Consider the following 19,828-nt stretch of genomic DNA (forward strand, 5'->3'; position numbering starts at 1 on the left):
AAAAGGCTTTGCCCCAGGGTGAGGAAGAGACAAAGTTGCTTCACTGTAACCACAATCTCTAAGTGCGTACATAAAGTAGTAACTAAGTTGCGTCAGCTACTGCCTTAATTTACAACTCCTAATCTTTCTGTATCCTAAATTCATTCTGCAGCTAGCATGGGATCAGCATCAGCTTATCTAGCTCTCACAGAAGTCAGAATCCCCACCCTGCTCAGTGCCATGATTTCAACAAGATAAAACAGTTTTCTTCCAACTTCATCCTTTTATCTTCTCTGGTAATGAGGAGCACATGCCCTACCCCCAATACCCACTCATTTCCTCATAGCAATCATTACTATGATGGCAGAAACTTGTGCCATGTTTGCCTTTCTCTGGAAGAGAGTTTTAACCCTCTTTATGCCAAATACTGCCTGGGTATTCATGTGTGGAAGCTATTCTTTTCTTTTCTGGTTACAGTGTTCACCTGTCACAGTGTAAAGAGCAATGGAACCTTGTTTATTGTCTCCTTTAGTGACTGGCAACTTTGATGGTGTTCCTAATGTCTGTTCAGGTGTAAGCCCTGCCCACTACGCCAAGCCCTTTGTGGGTTATTCACAGCTCCCAATTCACAATTTTGATTACAAATTTGGTCCCTGTGCATGTCCCAAATGGTTCTGATAGAGCATTTCATGGCATTCTGGCCACCAGCTTTGCCCCTGCTAACTGGAACTTAATCTTCAGAAGAGTCATCAACCAAGTATCCTGCAGCTCTTTGCCCACTCCTTTTCTATCGGGGGTGTCATGTGGTTTTGATCACACTCATTACCCAGGTATCCAGGCACATTTGCCTCCTCCCCCTCATAGAGACAACTGCCCTCTCCAGACATAAACATTAATGATATTTGGTGAGGCAAATATTCTGATGAAATCCACTTTCCCTTTTCACTTCATCACACAAAGTTTATATTACACTTAAGTTCATCCTATTACGCCTCCCTATTTTCTGTTGTGAAATTATTTCCTATTGGAAAATGCTCCCCACTCCTTTTGCTGGCCATAATCCTGTATTCTCCAGGTATAGACTCATATGTGTATGACATAAATCCACCTTGATCAGCTTTAAGTCATTTAAGACAGAGGGACAGCACAGAGGCATTCTCCGTTATGCATTCTGTATTGTAATGTTGTAACCACTGTTATTATTAATGTTTATTACAATAGTGCTTAAGGCCAACCAAGAATGGGGCCTCAGTGTGTGAGGCATTATACCAACAAAAAGAAGTAGCAGTCCCTGCCCAAGAGATCTTATAATGTACTATTCAAAACAACACAGGGCGGGGGAAGGGATAGAACACACAAGTAGAGTGAACAACGTGATGGTGGCAAACCTCATGTTAGTGGCACGTTATGGGGGAGGAGGTATTTAGGAGTGGTTCAGCTAAATGGAAAGAAAAGGAAACAGAGAGGACGTTGATGGGAAGGGTGGTGTGGGGGACAGCATGGGGAGAGGAGGGTAAGAGGGACAGCTGTGGAATGCAGCAGAGTGGGTGAGAGAGGGTTGGAGGAAACAGTCAATCAGCACAGGGCAGAGAAAGTCCAGTCGAAATTATAGAATGTTCTCTCAATGTCCAAAGATCTTTGCCTTGGCTGCTACTTCTACTGGGTGGAGTTTCTGGTTGGCTCATTTCTGTCCTTCTTTACTAAGGCCCCATAGTGGGGAGCCATCACCTGTGTCCTAGAGCCCCGGAGTATGTGTGGGATGTCCCTTCTGCACAGTTCTGGTTCCAGGAGGGTACTAGGGGAGCAGTCGCTCCAGCTGAGTCGCATTTACCCCTCCCTCTCAGTGCAGCAGTCCCTGCTTTTGCTGCTTCTGCAGGTTCTCTGACTGGCTGGAGTCAACCGTGGTTCTACAGAAACTCATTGAACATTGACTCACCTGAGTGTTGTGATATGAAGTATCACACAACTGTCGGGAAAAGGAACAGTGGGTTAATTCTTTGTGAATCATAGATTTATGTAATTTCATCTGACATTTAGAAGGGAAAAGAAACTTTCATTCATAGCTTTTTAAGGCCAGGTGGGACCATCTGCTCATCTAATCTGGCCTCCTGTTAAAAAGAGACTGAAACAGCTCCACCAGTTACCTCTACAGAGCCCAGTAGGTTGTGTTTGATTAGTACACAGCCTCCAAAAAAGGAATCCAGTCTTGGATTTCAAGCCATTGAGAGACTGAGAATCCACCATAACCTTTAGTAGTTTGTTCCAATGGTTAATAACCCTCACAGTTAAACTATTGTGTCCTATTTCTAATTTTAATTAGCCTGGCTTTAAAGATCCCATGTTATTTCTTTTTTACACTGGAGAATTCTGTAAGGTAATGTAGTACCATCAACAGATTATGGGAACATGATCAATTTATCCTTTTTCCTTCATTAAGATCCTGGATGAAAGGCCTGATGATTCTTTCTTACTGAGTTGGCTTCTGGTAGGCAAAGGGTTAGGTCAGGGTTACCCTGAGCATGGGGTTGCATGCTGACCATTTTGACTAATAACCTGGACATATTTATCCTTCATGAATTTATCTATTTTTGTGTTTTGTTTTTGGAGTCAGTTATATTTTTTTCCATCACTGCATCCCATGGCAATGAGTTCCACAGGTTAATTGTGAGGAGTGTGGAAAAAGTACTTCTGTATGTTTGTATTAAACCAGATGCCTATTAATTTCATTGGGTGGCCCTGGGTTTTTGTATTGGGGGGGGGGGGGGACGGTAAATAACACTTCCCTGTTCACTTTTTCCATACATTTATGATTTTATAGCCCACCAGCGTAGTCCCCCATAATCATCTCTTTTTCTAAGATTAACGGCGCTAATCTTTTTACTCTCTCTTTGTATGTAAGCTATTTCATACCTTTGCCTTTCTTTAAAGCTTTTCCAGTTCCATACATCTTTTTTGAGATAGGGAAACCAGAACTGGCCACAGTATTAAAAGTGTGGATTCACCATGGGTTCATAAAGTGACATGATATTTTCTGTCTTATTTTCTATCCTTTTCCTAATAGTTCCTCACATTCTTTTAGATTTTATGACCACTGCTGTATACTGAACTGAAGTTTTCAGAGAACTATCCACAATGACACCAAGATCTCTTTCTTAGGTGGTAACAGCTAATTTAGAACTCATTTTATATGTATAGATGGGATTATTTTTTTCCAATGTACATTACTTTGCACTTACTGACACTGAATTTCCTATGCCCCTGTGTTGCCCAGTCATGCAATTTTGTGACAACCCTTTGCAATCAGCTTTAGATTTAACTCTCTGGAATAATTTTGGATTGTCTGTAAAATTTGACACCTCATTTTTCACTCTCTTATCAAGATCATTAATGAATATGTTGAATAGCACAGGTTTCAGTATAGAACCTTGGGGGATCCTGCTGTTTACCTTTCTCCATTGTGAAAACTGACCATTTATTCCTACCCTTTATTCCCTCTCTTTTAACAAGTTTCTGATTCATGAGATGACCTTCCCTATTATCCCATGGCTGCTTAATTGCTTTAAGATTCTTGGGTGAGGAACCTTGTCAAAAGGTTTTTTGAAAATCCAAGCACACTATATCTACTGGATCACCCTTAGCCACATGTTTGTTCACATTCTCAAAGAAGTCTAATAGATCAGTTAGGCATGACTTTCTTTTACAAAGCTGTGTAGACTCTTCCTCGACAAATCATGTTTATCTTATGTCAGATCATTCTGTTCTTTACTATCATCCTGGAAGTGAATGCATGGCTGCACAATGGTGTTGTCAGGAGGGCTTCAGCTTCCTTGACCATGGGATGTTGTTCCAGGAAGAAGGGCTGCTGAGCATTTGAGGAAGGTTGAGCAGACCTATTGAGGAAGGGGAAGAGTATCTTTGGATACAGACTGGCTAACCTGGTGAGTCAGGCTTTAAACTAGGTTTGATAGGGGCAGGAGACAAAAGCCCACAGGTATGTCAAAAACACGGAGACCTAGGTGAAGGGTCAGAAGCTTAGGGCAGCATGAGCCATTATAGCAGGGATAAAGGAGAGATAAGAGGGAACATCAAATCAGTAGCTTAGTGGGATAATACACATTACTGGAATATTGGTATAGAAGGGTATAGCTTGCTCAGGAAGGACAGGCAGGGAAAATAGGGAGGAGTTGTTGCCTTGTATGTATATCAAAGATGTATACACTTGGACTGAGGTTGAGATGGAAATAGGAGACAGACTTTTTGAAAGTCTCTGGATAAGGATAAAGGGGTAAAAACCAAGGCTGATGTCATGGTAGGGGTCTACTATAGACCGCCTAACCAGGAAGAAGAGGTGGATGAGGCTTGTTTTTTAAAATAACTAACAAAATCATCCAAAGCACAGGACGTGGTGGTGATGGGGGACTTCAACTACAACATCTGTTGGGAAAATAACACAGGAAGGCACACATTATCCAACAAATTCTTGGCATGCATTGGAGACAATTTTTATTTCAGAAGGTGGAGAAAGCAACTAGGGACGAGGCTGTTTTAGATTTCATTTTGACAAATAGGAACTGTTTGAGAACTTGAAAGTGGAAGGCAGCTTGGGTGAGAGTGATCATGATACTAAGGAATGGTAGGAGGGAAAACATCACAATAAAGATAATGGATTTAAAAAGGATAGACTTTAGCAAACTCAGGGATTTGGTAAGTAAGATCACATAGGAAGCAAGTTTAAGGGGAAAAACAGTTTGAGAGAGTGGGTAGCTTTTCAAAGAAACATTAAGGGCTCAAAAGCAAACTATCTCCCTGTGTAGGAAAGATAGGAAGTTTGGCAAGAGATCATCCTGGCTTAAGCAGGAGCTCTTCAATGATCTGAAGCTCAAAAAAAAAATTCTACAAAAAGGGGAAACTAGGTCAAATTACGACAGAGGAATATTTAAAAAAAACCCACCACCACAAACACGTAGGGACACAATTAGAAAGGCCAAGGCACAAAATGAGATTAAACTAGCTAGAGACATAAAGGGTATTAAAAAAAGATTCTACAAATACATTAGAAGCGAGAGGAACACCAAGGGTGGGATAGGCCCATTACTCAATGAGAGGGGAAAGACAATAACAGTAAATGTGGCAATAGCAGATGTGCTAAATGGACTTTTTTTTTCAGTTTTCACCAAAAAGACTAGTAGCAATTGGATATCTAACATAGTGAATGCCAGTGAAAATGAGATAGGATCTGAGGCTAAAATAAGGACAGAACAAGTTAAAAATATACTTTACACAAATTAGATGTCTTAAAGTCAGCAGGACCTGATGAAATTCATCCTAGAATACTCAAGGAGCTGATTGAGATATCATCTGAGCCACTAGCACTTATCTTAGAAAACTCATGGAAGATGTGAGAGATTCCAGGAAGAGGGCAAATATAGTGGCAATCTATGAAAAGGGGTTAAGGACAACCCAGGGAATTATTTACTTGTCATCTTAACTTCAGTAAAGATAATGGAGCAAATACTCAAGCAATCAATTTGCAAACCTCTAGACAATAATAAGGTGATAACAGTCAACATGGATTTGTCAAGAACAAATCATGTCAAACAAAACTAACAGCTTTCTTTGACAGAGTAACAAGCCTTATGTAAAAGGGGAAGCGGTAAATACGGTATAACAGGACTTCAATAAGGCATTTGACACCGTCTCGCATGACCTTCTCATAAGCAAAGTAGGGAAACACAGCCTACATGGAACTATCAGGTGGCTGCATAACTGGTTGGAAAATCATTCCCAGAGAGTAGTTTTCAACAATTCATAGTCAAGCTGGAAAGGCATATCGCACACGAAGCCACAGGGATTGATCCTGGGTCCAGTTCTGTCCAATATCTTCAGAAAGGATTTAGATAATGGCATAGAGAATACACTTATAAAGCTTGCAGCCTAAATCAAGCTGGGAGGGGTTACAAGTGCAGGATTAAAATTCAAAATGATCTGGAGAAATTGTCTGCAATAAACAGGATGAAATTCAATAAGGAGAAATGCAAAAGTACTCCACTTAGGAAGGAACAATCAATTGCACACATACAAAAATGGGAAATGACTGCCTAGGAAGGAGTACTACGGAAAGGGATCTGGGAGTTATAGTGGATCACAAGCTAAATGAGAGTCAATAGTGTAACACTGTCGCAAAGAAAGCAGACACCAATCTGGGATATATCAGCAGCAGCATTGTAAGAAAGATATGAGAATTCTTCCACTCTATTCCACATTGATAAGATCTCAGCTGGATTATTGTGTCCAGTTCTGGGCACCACATTTGAAGAAAGATGTGGACAATTTGGAGAAAGTCCAGAGGAGAGCAACAAAAAATGATTAAAGGTCTAGGAAACATGACATGTGTAGAAAGATTGGGAAAATAGTTTATTTAGTCTTGAGAAAAGACGACTGAGTAGGGGACAAAACAGTTACATAAAATTACATAAAAGATTGTTATAAGGAGGAGGGTGAAAAATTGTTCTCCTTCACCTCTGAGGATAGGACAAGAAGCAAGGGGCTTAAACTGCAGCAAGGGACGTTTAGGGTGGCCATTAGGAAGCTTTTTTCTAACTGTCAGGGTAGTTTAAGCACTGGAAGAATTGCTTAGGGAGGTTGTGGAATCTCCATCATTGGAGGTTTTTAAGAACATGCTAGACAAACACCTGCCAGGAATAGTCTAGTTATTACATAGTCCTGCCTTGAGTGTAGGAGGCTGGACTAGGTGACCTACTGAGGTCCCTTCCATGATAACTTCAGTACTGTACAAATTGGTAGAAACTATGTTCACTGTCCTATAAATGCCAGGATTGCCTCTGGAGCACCTTTTATTTGAAAAAAATAAAAATAAAAAAATCAGTATTATATTAGCTACCTTCCAATCATAGAATCATAGGGCTGGAAGGGATCTCGAGAGGTCATCTAGTCCAGTCACCTGCACTCATGGCAGGACTAAGTAATATCTAGACCATCCCTGACAGGTGTTTGTCTAACCCGCTCTTAAAAATCTCCAATGATGGAGATTCCACAACCTCCTTAGGCAATTTATTCCAGTGATTAACCACCATGACAGTCAGGAAGTTTTTCCTAATGTTCCTAATGTTCAACAATTTTTCTCCCTCCGCCTTGTAACAACCTTTTATGTACTTGAAAGCTGTTATGTCCCCTCTCAGTCTTCTCTTCTCCAGGCTAAACAAACCCAGTTCTTTCAGTCTTGCCTCATAGGTCATCTTTTCTAGACCTTTAATCATTTTTGTTGCTCTTCTCTGGACTTTCTCCAGTTTGTCCTCATCTTTCCTGAAATGTCGTGCCCAGAACTGGATACAATACTCTAGTTGAGGCCTAGTCAGCGTGGAATAGAGCAGAAGAATTACTACTAGTGTCTTACTTACAACACTCCTGCTAATACATCCCAGAATCATGTTTTCTTTTGCAACAGCATTACACTGTTGACTCATATTTAGCTTGTAGTCCACTGTGACCCTCAGATCCCTTTCCGCAGGACTCCTTCCTAGGCAGTCGTTTCCCATTTTGTACATGGTACAACTGATTGTTCCAGCCTAAGTGGAGTACTTTGCATTTGTCCTTATTGAATTTCATCCTATTTCCTCACACCAATTCTCCAGTTTGTCCAGATCATTCTGAATTATAATCCTCTCCTCCAAAGCACTTACAACCCCTCCCATCTTGGTATCATCTGCAAGTGTACTCTCTATGCCATTATCTAAATCATTGATGAAAATATTGAACAGAATCGGACCCAGAACTGATCCCTGCAGAACCCCACTCATTATGCCCTTCCAGCATGACTGTGAACCATTGATAACTCTCTAGGAATGGTTTTCCAACCAGTTTTGCATCCACCTTATAGTAGCTCCATCTAGGTTGTATTTCCCTAGTTTGTTTAAGAGAAGGTCATGCAGGATAGTATCAAAAGCCTTACTAAAGTCAAGATAAACCACAGCTACTGCCTCCCCCTATTCACAAGGCTTGTTACCCTGTTAAAGAAAGCTATCATGCTGGTTTGACATGATTTGTTCTTGACAAATGCATGCTGTTTGTTACTTATTACCTTATCTTCTAGATGTTTGCAAATTGATTGCTTAATTATTTGCTCCATTATCTTTCCGGGTACAGAAATTAAGCTGACTGGTCTGTAATTCCTTGGATTATCCTTATTTCCCTTTTTGTAAATGGGCACTACATTTGCCCTTTTTCAGTCTTCTGGAATCTCTCGTGTCTTCAAGACTTTTCAAAGATAATCGCTAATGGCTCAGCTATCTCTTCAGTCAGCTCCTTGAGTATTCTAAGATGCATTTCATCAGGTCCAGGTGACCTGAAGACAACTAACTTGCCTAAGTAATTTTTAACTTGTTCTTTCCCTATTTTAGCTTCTGATCCTGCCTCATTTTCACTGGCATTCACTATGTTAGATGTCCAATTGCCACCAACCTTCTTGGTGAAAACCGAAACAAGTCATTTAGCACCCCTGCCATTTCCGCATTTTCTGTTATTATTTTCATCTGGTACAAAGGTTTGTTTCAGCAATAGCTGATATACTATAGTTAGTAGTTCTGCAATTTCATATTTGAATTCCTTCAGAACTCATGGGTGAATACCAGCATCTGGTCCTGGTGACTTATTACTGTTTAATTTATTAATTTGTTCTAAAACCTCTTCTACTGACACATTAGTGTAGTACAATACTTCAAATCTGTCACTCAAAATGAATAAGCTCAGGTCCTGGAAGAGCTCTGTGTACCTTGAAAGCTTGTCTCGCTCACCAACAGAAGTTGGTCCAATAAAACACATTACCTCACCCACCTTGTCTCTCTAATATGCTGAGACTGACATGGCTACAACACCACTATACACAATCAAAAGAAGAACATCACTAGTTAATATATAAACCAAATGTTTAATATTTGTACATTAAAAGTGAAATCTGTTCCCTCCGTTCATGATCCAGTGTGGTCACAGTAACACTTCAGTCAATCTGCTAATATTAACATGATTTGAACATACTGGAAATGATTTTTTATCAGATACACTTTTGAGAACAACAGAACACACAATCTGCCATTGCCAAGCTGTAGAAATAAAGCTAAGCTAGTATTTAATAATTGAAAAATTGTTACCAGGTATTTGTATGTTGGCCCAGGATTTGGTGTGTATAAATCTGCCAGTTTAACTGCCTATATGAGCACTGCACAAGATACAAGGCAAACCTGGGAGCCACATATTTCATTTTGAAAATAAGTCAGTTGGTGATCAAAATTGACAGAACTGGTGCATGAGGTCCTTTATTCATCCATTGCCTTACCCAAAGCACATTGGAGTCACTGGAAAGGCTCCCCTTGACTTCAACAGGCTTTTGATCAGGCCCAAAAAAATAGGAAGAACAATGGAAGTGCAAACTTGCCACTAAGATGACTCAGGAAGTAGTTAAATATCAATGCTAATTTAGGACCTTGATTATTGATCTCACTGAGAAGACTAGTGTAAATAGTGATACAATTTCTTATGGTGTGGACATCTGTCTATTTTCAACTGGACCAAGACCTTCAATGTTATTTTATGTAGGTAACCGAATAGTCATTATGTATGGTCACTATAATCCTGGATTAGAGACCAGTAGATGAATATTTTGCATTCACATTACGAATTGCCTAGGCATCTAGCCTGCATGCCTTAATCTATATTTTAAAATTGTTCAAGATCAGTTAGTCTAATGCTATTTCAACACTGCTAAATTTAATCAAGTTGTTTATAGTGATATGAAAATTTGTGTCTTGACAATAACTAATGTAGAGTACATAAAGTTCCCATTAATCACTTGAAAAACAAAATTCAACTTTTTTTTAGAAACAAAAGAAAAAATAAAAATTAAATTTATCTCCCCCCCATAAACATTGAACAGTAGGAAAAAACCAAAGGCTAGTTTGGTTTCATCATCTTCTTAAAAGAGATCATCTGTGAAAAGGCATCAAATGGCATAAATCCAGACAGCAGCACTAATTCTTGATTTTAAAATATGCCAGCATTTCTTCTTAGTACCTCTGGCAATAAAAATGGTGCCCATGTTCTCCACCCATGCCCCCCCCCAAAAAAACTTTGTAAGCTCTTTTCCCCTTAGGGTTCTACAATATTGCAAGAGCTTTATTTGCTTAAAAGCTAAAATCCTGAATCAGGTTGCCTCAAAAGCAATACCATGAAAAAAGTGAGAAAAGATCACAGTGAGTTCATCTCTTTACTTTCTATTATCAGTGTAAGTCCTGGCTACAGTTTAAAGAAAGTCCTCACCAGTTTCCATATCTCAGTGCAAGGTAAGTAACAGAAGCATCGGTTAAATTTTGAGTCTTCAGGGAAAGACATAGGTGCTTGCTCATCTGACTAACCGAAGGTCACAGTAGACCTTTTCAAGGTTATTTTGAACTTGTTTTTTTTAAAACCACACCCAAATTTTCCTTTTCCTTTCTCAATAATGATTCTTCCACATTGAACTGCATTTGACTGATGCTTCAGAGAACATCACAGCTGGTTGGGAGCAACAATTTCCATTCTACAGGAGAGTCTGACATTTCCCCCCAAAAAAAATTTGTTCCAAATCAGAACAAAAAAGCCAAAATGTTCTAATTTTCCATTACTCAATTTTTTGGTTTAAAAAAAAAAAAAAAAAAAAAACAAAACCCCCACCAATTTGGAACCATCTAAAAGTTTCATTTTAATAGTATTCAAATGTTTCATCTGTGTAGAAACATTTCATTTCAATAGTGTCATTTCAATTCATTTTGTTGTGGCTTTTATGCCATATTAAAATATTATATATAATGTATATTACATATACATATTTTAATATAATACAAAAATAAAAACAAAATTAACCAAAATTACTCCAAAAATTAAATGTTTTTACTTTTACCTATTGCAAAATTTAGTCAAAAATCAATGTTTCTCCAAAAAGTTTTGATTTAGTCAAAACTGAATTTTAACAGAAAACTTTTATCCACATTTTTGGACCAGATCACTGCTTATCCCTTGAGGTGGGACGATGGGGGCAAGTGTCTCAAATATAACCACTGCTGGCTCAAGTCTGTTCCTTCTTGCATAGATGAGAGATGATGTACTCATTTTCCTCAAAATGGAGAAGGAAACATCAGGCAGATGAAACATTTGACTTCCATTGGGCACACCTTTTATCTGTAAGATCAGGACCACTAAGGCAGCAGTCAGAATGGAGATACTCAAGGCACATGATCCTTAATGTGCAAAGGTCTTTATTTCTTATTCTGCATTTCACTGCAGAGTAGATTGGCCTCTTTCTTAACCTGATATTAAACTGCCACACATCAACAACGTTCTACTCAAATCCTAAATTTAGAATTTTCCTAATATCTTGCAATATCTGGCAGGACATAACTGACTCAACTTCCCATATTCTGCTAGGACAGAAGGACTCCGTTCCCATTTAACAATTAACCTCTACTCTCTTTACAGCAGTGGAGAGAACATGATGTTAGTGCAAAGCTCTTTATGCAGGGTGTGAGTTGCAGAGAAATAGGACATTATATGAAAAGGCACTTTTCCACGATAAGCAGTGCTATTTTTTATATGAAATTCAGATGCAAAGAGTCTGTGACCAAATAAAGTGCACACTTTGTGATGCAGCTTGACCAAATTAAGTCTATGCCTTAACCATTAAGTTGTCCCTGGCTCAGCTAATCTTTCAGTCCTTAGCTAGACTGAGGGCAAGTAAATAGAGAAATACCAGAAATAGGATACCATGCCACACAGACCAGGGATCTGTTCCAGTCTGGTGATTTCTTGTATTACTATCCACTTATATAGATAGGAATAGCATCTGCACCGACACAAGCTAGAAAAAAAATACAAAGGCTATCAATTCAGTGTCTCACATATGTTCATCAACTAGGGTTCAGGAAAATCCCTATACTATTCAGTGTTGCAAAGTTACAATGAGTAAACAATTTGCCTTCCTCTGAAATACCCAACATTGGCTCCAGTGGATGGAGACAGGATAATTAACATACATAGACCATGGGTCTGCTGTAAGATCACAGTTCCTATGCATGTAAACATTTTTGGTTTCTGGTAAGCACCCTTTTTTTTTTTAAAAGCTCTCAAACCTTTCATTTTAAAGTGCTCAGGATGGGGATTGCGGGGAAATCAGCAAGAACCAAAATGACTGTAGGACATACAGGAGAAGGAGAGTAAAACTAAGAATGTGACTTAAGGTTTAGAGGGGAGGAAAAATATCTAATTACTCATAGTCTTGTGAAGTGAGGGGGGATGAGTTTCATAGTAGGTTCAAGTTCTTTTGCTCTGCTATTTCTATCATTTAGGTGGAGGCAAGTAAAATGAGAGAAAGAAATAAAGAGATTTTGTCCTTCTATGCTTCAGGCTGTCTTTTGTTTTACATATTTCCTTGGCTCAGCTGAGCAAATCTGTGTTTGCTTATGTTTGAGCTGGGAAACAGAAGAGCCCTGAAGCAGCTGCGGGCTTGAAGGTCAGACAGAGCCAGAGGTGTTGGTGGGATCATGACTTAGAGTGGTCTTCCCGCAGTGCCACATGATATCCTCCCATTAGAATTCATCATTAGTCATGTTCATCATGGATCAGTTACTGTCTGTGAACTTTAGAGAAGCTTATTTTTAGATCTGAAGTTAATGGCTCGAGCCCATCTTTATTCATAAGAAAACCAACTGTTTAAGTCTCAGATAAGGTGTTTAAAATATCTGATAGTGCTATGGTTTCTTTTCAGTACAGGGTAGGAGATGGCTGACACTCCACTTGCCCATGACAATGCCATCTCACCACACGCCTGTGTCCCTGGATGCCCCCTCTTGCTATAAATCTTGTTTTAGAGTGTGTGCGCAGTGCGACTGATGCATTAGCTGGCAGCCTGCCTCTCCTAGCCACTGCTGCTGCTGCTTTGTCAGTTCTGCTGTGCTTCAAATCATGGTATAGACTCACAGCTGAATCAAAGAGAAGAAAGAAGTGGTAGCCAAGACAGAGGTAGGTGGCACATTTTCCCATTGCAGAGGCTACACTTGGGTCTAACTTAGCCAGTAAAAGCCTGTTCCTGCAAGGTGCTGAGTGCCTCCTGTAGGATGCTAAGTTCCTCTAGCTCCCATTCACTTCACAGCAGCAGCTCAGTCTCTGGCAGGGTCAGGTTGCAAGGTAGGAGGCAGCTAAGTGGGAGGCTGGTGAATTAAGGAAGGCAGAGATGCTCTGTGACTGCAGCAGCAAAAGCTTCAAATTGAGACTGGAAAGCTGGGAGATGGAGCAGTAACATTTCTCTGTCACTCGATGCTTCCCTCTTCTTTCCACCAAAGTATTTCACCACCGTACTCCACCTGACTCCTTCAGTGACAGGGTCCCTCCAACGTTGCAAAAGCCATCCATTCATTGCCCTCCGTCACTGACACACGCCCCGGGACAGGTCTGTCCCGTCACACAGGGCAGGTAGTTCACTGACACTGTAATGCTTACACAACCCCATTAGTCACAGCACATGGCTACATCTGTTATGTAAGAAAGGATATATGGAATTCATCATCTATTTTACACTGAGTTTATAGATACTGGAATTTCCTGTCAAGATAAAAAGGTCCCAAAAATTTCAAGGTCTCCCCTTGGACTCATCCTATTGCTGGGAGTCTGCAAAGACACAGCTTTTCCACCACACAAGCTACCTTTTTTCCCACCTGCATCAGTCAGGAAGATTCTGAGAGCCACTGATGCTTTCAGTAGCATTTATCCAGGGCTCATGGGAGACCACTGCCCTTCCAGGCTACCTTCCGTGCAAGAAAGAGCAGGAGAATTCCACCAAAGATTTGAAAGTGTAAGAAGCTGGGTCTTTCAGTAACAGTGCTAGAGTGAAGTTCAGAAAAATCTATGCTCAGTTCCCAGTTCTGCCGTGCATTTCCTGTGTGATATTGGACAACAGACTTAGGCTCAGATCCTTGGAGGTATTTAGACACCTAACTCTATTCTGCACTGGTGAGGCCTCATTTGGAGTATTGTGTCCAGTTTTGGGTCCCCCACTACAGAAAGGATGTGGACAAATTGGAAAGGGTTCAGCAGAGGACAACAAAAATGATTAGGGGGCCTGAGCATGTGACTTATGAGGAGTAATTGAGGGAACTAGACTTGTTTAGCCTGCAGAAGAAAAGAATGAGGGGAGATTTCATAGCAGTCTTTAACTACCTGAAAGGGGGTTCCAGGGAGGATGGAGCTAGGCTGTTTTCAGTGGTAGTAGATGGCAGAACTAAGTGCAATGGTCTCAAGTTGCAGTGGGGGAGGTCTAGGATGGATATAAGGAAAAACTTCTTCACTAGGAGGGTGGTGAAGCACTGGAATGGGTTTCCTAGGGAGGTGGTAGAATCTCTATCCTTAGATGATTTTAAGGCCCGGCTTGGCAAAGACCTGGCTGGGATGATTTTGCTGAGGTTAGTCCTGTTTCGAGCAGGGGGTTGGACTTGATGACCTCGGGAGGTCCCTTCCAACCCTAATCTCCTAGGATTCTTCTATGAACTCCCATCCTTAATCGTGCCGTGCCTCAGTTTTCCATCTGTAAAATAGGAGAGTTGTACTTTCCTACCTCCCAGTGGTGTGGTGAGAATACGATTAATGTTTGCTCTGATACGACAGTGATAGTCATGAAAGCTGCTATGAGTGTATGCACATAAACCCACAAATAATTCCAGTAAAAGAAAGTGATATATTACAGCATTCAGATCAGAAGGAAGTTAAGACATACATGCCTATCACTTGCACTTCATAGCAGATTCATTCTGACCCTGTTTTAAAATTAAGGTTTTTCCATGGCTACTTAGAAGTTTTAATTTAAAAACCTTTGGACAAATCCTGACCCATTCAAACCTCACACTGGAGACAATGGGAATTTGCCCCATCAACCTACCTACACACACACACACACACACACACACACACACACACACACACACACACACACACACACACCCCCCCCCCATTCAAGCTGTGTAAAATACAAGCTGGAACATGTGTAAGTTCCTTTCATCCACTGGTTTCTGCAGTAAGGAAAGAGACAGAGGAAAAGAAGGTGGTTTTTTTTTAAAAAAAAAAAAAAAAAAAAAACCACACACACACACACACACACACACACACACACACACACTACCCTTTCCTTCTTTTCTATCTTCTTCCTTATTCCTTTCCCTCGCCGCCTTCTCTGATCCTCCTTTTAACTCCTTCCTTAATTCACCCTCCCTCTGCTTCCCTCATTTTATTTCTTTGAAAATACTTGGGAGTTCACAAGAATTAACCAATGACCTTGGTCCAGATTTTCATTTCTACTAAGGCCTCTTTATGTCATGTGGCAGTATAAAGGCTCTGGACTCTCACTTGATGGCATCTTTATGATGCCAGAGTAGTGTAACATTTACTCCCATCTCAAGGTCTGGTCGCTACTCTGGTTGTGTAAAGGGACCTGAGTGTAAGGAAAGGAATGAAAATGAGGTCAGCACTGCTCAGTCTTTAGTTAACTCGTGTATTCAACTTACATTCAGCCTGCCCTGCATTTATCTTTGAATTTCACCACATCACACCATCTGGCGACTGATGATTCACATATATATATAAGCACTTTCAAATGTACATTTCTGCTAGGGAGGGTGAACAGTTTTGGCTACCTCCTTTGTTTGGTTAGGTGACAAGGTGGGTCAATTCCTTTCACAAATACTTCTTCATTATCCCATACGTTGAAGGGCAATAGTGGGAATGCAGCTGAGCCAGCAAAGCTTTTGAAGTGGTCTCAAATCTTGTCCCTTGACTCTTTTTATTCCAAATATGCACTGCGTAGGTGTTCTTGAAAAGTCTGTGAAGCTCTGAAGAACTGACTACTTCGAAGTACTTCTTCCAGTCCTGCCAGCGGATGGGATAAAAGGCTTCTCTGGGAAGAGTACTGACTCCTTTACAGCTTTTACTGCTCTGGAGACTCCTGATGGAGCACCATTTTTTGAAAACACGTGTTAAAAGCTGTGGGCCCTGGTGCCCCCAGATCCAGCCGTTGTAATTATCCACATAATCCTGCATGCAAAGCTCTATGAACTTGTGTTTGGGATCAAAGGAGAGAAAAGCCCCATTCAATACATATTTGGACTGGGTGCCAAGCACATTGGTGAGGTTCTTTAAGTTTTTAAGGACTATGAAGTCTGTGTCTAAGTAGATACCCCCAAATTTCCACATAATAGCAATTCTACAGGCATCAGAAAGTATGGGTAAGAAATAAGGCTCCCACCTGTTCTGGGCTAGTGAATACCAGCCAGCCAGAGGGGTACCAGAGAAGAGGTCATTCAAGTCCAATGGCCGGATTTCCACATTGGGGAAGCAGCTCAGCAGGGAGAAGCCCCAGTGTTTTGGCATAGTAAAATTTTTTTTTGCCAAGCCCTTCATAAGGATGACAACTTTGGTCTCAGGGTGAGCCCTGGCTGCTGATTCGACAGAGCACATAAAGAGAAAACTTGGGTTGGTTCTCTCTGAGGTTTCCACAAAGAATATATCCCCTGGTGGTGGAGGTGGCCTGCCGGATACAGCTGGAGGAGGAGAAGGCACAGAGCGAGGACATTTGACGTCCAGAGGCAAGCCATAGAGCCCACTCTTGCCTTTGGCATCCTCAGTGATTCTCCAGTAGAACATTATGGAGACAAAGGACATGAACTTAAAGGTGATAATAAACACAGCCCACAGCTTGTGATTCATCACCACCCTGCGTAGCTGCAGCATGCAGGTGGGCATTTTGTACATTTTGTCTGCACCTCAGTGTCTTGTTCTTCTAAAAAAATAGGGTGATCTGAAACAAATTAAGAAAAAAAAAGTAAGTTATTAAACACAAAGAGACAATAGAAACAGTTAACACTATTTCATATTTGTAACCTTATGCAATTACACACACACACACACACACACACACACCCACACACACACACACACACACACACCCCCCTTTCAAAATACACTGGCTTACTTTATTAATCACCATTATTATTTATTTCTATGTATTATGCATCTAGGGGCCCTGATCAGCGACCGCTTTACAGACACATAACCAAAGGACAGTCCCTGCCCCCTTTAACACCATGCAGCCAAATTCTGCCCTCTGCTTACACCGATGCAACTGCAGGGATTTCAATGGGCCCATAATTAGCTTTTTCTTTCACTTCGGGCCATATTTTTCATCAGACAAATGTAGTAATAATCCTCGAGAGCTGGGAATTGGTAGCTACTTTCTCCATAGAGCTGCCATCCAAACAATCCTAAAGCCCTGGAAAAAGGCATTGTGTGGAGCAGCTGTTGATTGCTCAAATGATAACAGCCACAATAGTCACATGTTCCTCTCAAGAGATCTCAACTCCTAGGCAGGCAAACATGCAATTATCTTTGCTGATCTTATTCTGCTCTCTTATTTTCCTGGTGACATCCCACTGTCCTGTTTCATTGTTACAAAGTCCCACAATTTGAGAGCATTTTCCATATTGCCCACACACTTCTGGCTCTGCTCCACTCTTCTTTGACTGGTGCTCTGCTCCCTGATTTAATATTTAGGCCTTTACTATGAAAATATCTAAATCTGAATATCATCCCCTCCTTCACAACACAGGAGTCTGCTCTCCCTACTCTCACTTTCCTGAAATCATCTTCCAGGGTGGAAGGGGAACAGCTGGTGCACTTTTCCCTTTCCCCCAATCCTATCAAACAAGTCTATAGCTCCACTGGAGTATCTCCACAAATGTGGGGGAAGCCTGTCTACCCTCACAGCCTGCACTGAACCAGAATACATTACTGCTGTCCAGGGCCCCCACATGGGGGGAGGGGGAGGGGAGTGTAAAAAGGGTACAATTTTCCAAGGCCTGGAGGACCTGGGAAGCCCGGCCCAGGCTGCAACCCCCATGGGTGTGTGTGTGGCAGGGGCCAGTGTTACAAGTTTGTACTGGGCCCGAAGAAATTATGCTTGGGCCCTGCTGCTGTCTTACTGTTACTAGCCTGCTAATGTTTTGGCCTGGGGCTGAGATTCCTTAGAGTTCACTGGACAGGATTTCCTGCCATTCAGCAAGTGAAGTTATTTGATCTGCCCAGGCCATCTCTACTAGGCAGTTTATTTTACCCACTTCTGATGATCATAGACAGATGGAAATGCTTCAGGAATTTGAAGCACCAGCTCTTCTTAGACGCTGCTACATGCAGTGTCTAAGAAATCCAAACAAAGCAGTGCCTGAGAATTAAACACATCACTTATCTGAAACACATCATCTGCCTAATACATTAATGGTGATTGAAGCTGCCTCGTAGCAGAAACACATTTTTTGCCGTGGCTTGCCAGCAAGGGGAATGGTGAAGTGTTGCTAAAGAAGCCAGATTTGGGGGCTGGGTGATGGAGACAGACAGCTAAGATCTCTGGGCAAAGGGAAGAGCTAATGGAAATTGGCAGTGCTGCAGGAAATAACACATTGTTTTCAGCACTGGCTTCCTGCCAACCAGGGTCCAAGCATAATTTTTTCAGGGCCAGTACAAACTTACAACACACATACCATAATCCCTCATCCCATACATACAATCTCATGAGCCATGAAAACAGTTTGAATTCTGAAATTACTGTTACGTATTCTACATTTCTGAAAAATGTCCCCCTTGGCTATTTTTGTTTAACATAACACCCAGCCTGAGTCCTACAAGTTTGCTGACTATTTTGTAACTTTTTGGTCATTATAAAGGTATTATATCCTGTCAATATCTTGATTTTTTTTATTCTAATGGACCAGTGTGACTTCAAACATTTTATAATTAGGCCAATTAACTTTAAAGCTTTATTTTTCTGACCCTTTTCATTGCAAAATCATGAATTAGCCCCCCAAAGTCGATTTCTCTTGCAAGTTCACACTCAATAGACAAGATAGCTAGGTGGCTTAACCGTTCTCACCCCACTGCAGAACGCCTGCAGTTTTTGATGAGTGCTAGCTTGCTGAAACTTTTCAGCTTCTGCCATAATCACTGGCTGTGTGCAAAAAATCTGTAGGGCTATGCACATTTCACTGAAAATTAGCTGCAGTTATTTTTTGTAAATCTCACTTAATAAGATAAGTGGGGGTAGTTCATATTTTTTCCAAAAGTAGACTTGATTTTTTTTTCAGTTGCAACCTTTCACAAGGAAAAAAGTCTCAGAAAGATCTTGTAGGATACTTGTGAGGCAGACATTTAGAAGCTTCTTCAAGTTCCCCAGGCTCTAGTGTCACATATTTTAGGACTGAACGGATCATCAAACAAATGTTATTGGTTGCTTTGAACCTGTGCTCTAATTCAAAGATGACATTGTCCAAAGTTGCATCAAAAAACACTCTTTCTGAATAAAGACTCTGGTTCATTTTCAGAGATGGTAGAACATGATTCCTCTGGCTAAGATATCTCATCATGAAATCTTTTCCATTTCATTCTGTTCTTTGATAATTGTGCCTAAAAATTCCCATGCCTTCTGCTGCAAGAAATGCTTCCTGTAGAATTTTGGGCCACTGACTAAGTAGTTTTATTTCTTCAATAATATCAGCAATGAGAGCTACCTCTGATTCAGGAGAGATTCCTCTGGCTTGTAAAATCTTGTTTCTACCCTCAATACTTGAAAGAGCTTTGTACCAGAAGTTAGCCATCAAAAGGCATAAAAATGAGCTGAAGTACCTTTTCAGTGCTTCTGCTTGTGATTGAGCTTCATGTGTCAAGTTTAATTCAAGAGCACATTCCAGTGCTTCCAGAATACCTGGAAAGAACTTTG

The 19,828-nt window shown here is 40.8% G+C and overlaps 1 protein-coding gene across 2 annotated transcripts in view; it reads right to left on the reverse strand.

The window, feature by feature from the left end:
* Positions 1 to 15,013: 15,013 nt before the first annotated feature.
* Positions 15,014 to 19,828, reverse strand: part of A4GALT (alpha 1,4-galactosyltransferase (P1PK blood group)) — a 58,876-nt gene continuing 54,061 nt past the window's right edge. For both annotated transcript variants that reach the window (XM_067559311.1, XM_067559310.1), the window contains exon 2: positions 15,014 to 16,861. In XM_067559311.1, coding sequence (XP_067415412.1) covers positions 15,742 to 16,815 — 1,074 coding nt within the window. In that variant the 5' untranslated portion in view covers positions 16,816 to 16,861 and the 3' untranslated portion in view covers positions 15,014 to 15,741. The remainder of the gene's footprint in view (positions 16,862 to 19,828) is intronic.

The sequence above is a fragment of the Emydura macquarii genome, unplaced genomic scaffold, assembly GCF_026122565.2.
Source record: "Emydura macquarii macquarii isolate MOO-44397 ecotype Brisbane River unplaced genomic scaffold, CSIRO-AGI_Emac_v2 contig_2205, whole genome shotgun sequence".
Taxonomy (NCBI): Eukaryota; Metazoa; Chordata; order Testudines; family Chelidae; genus Emydura; species Emydura macquarii.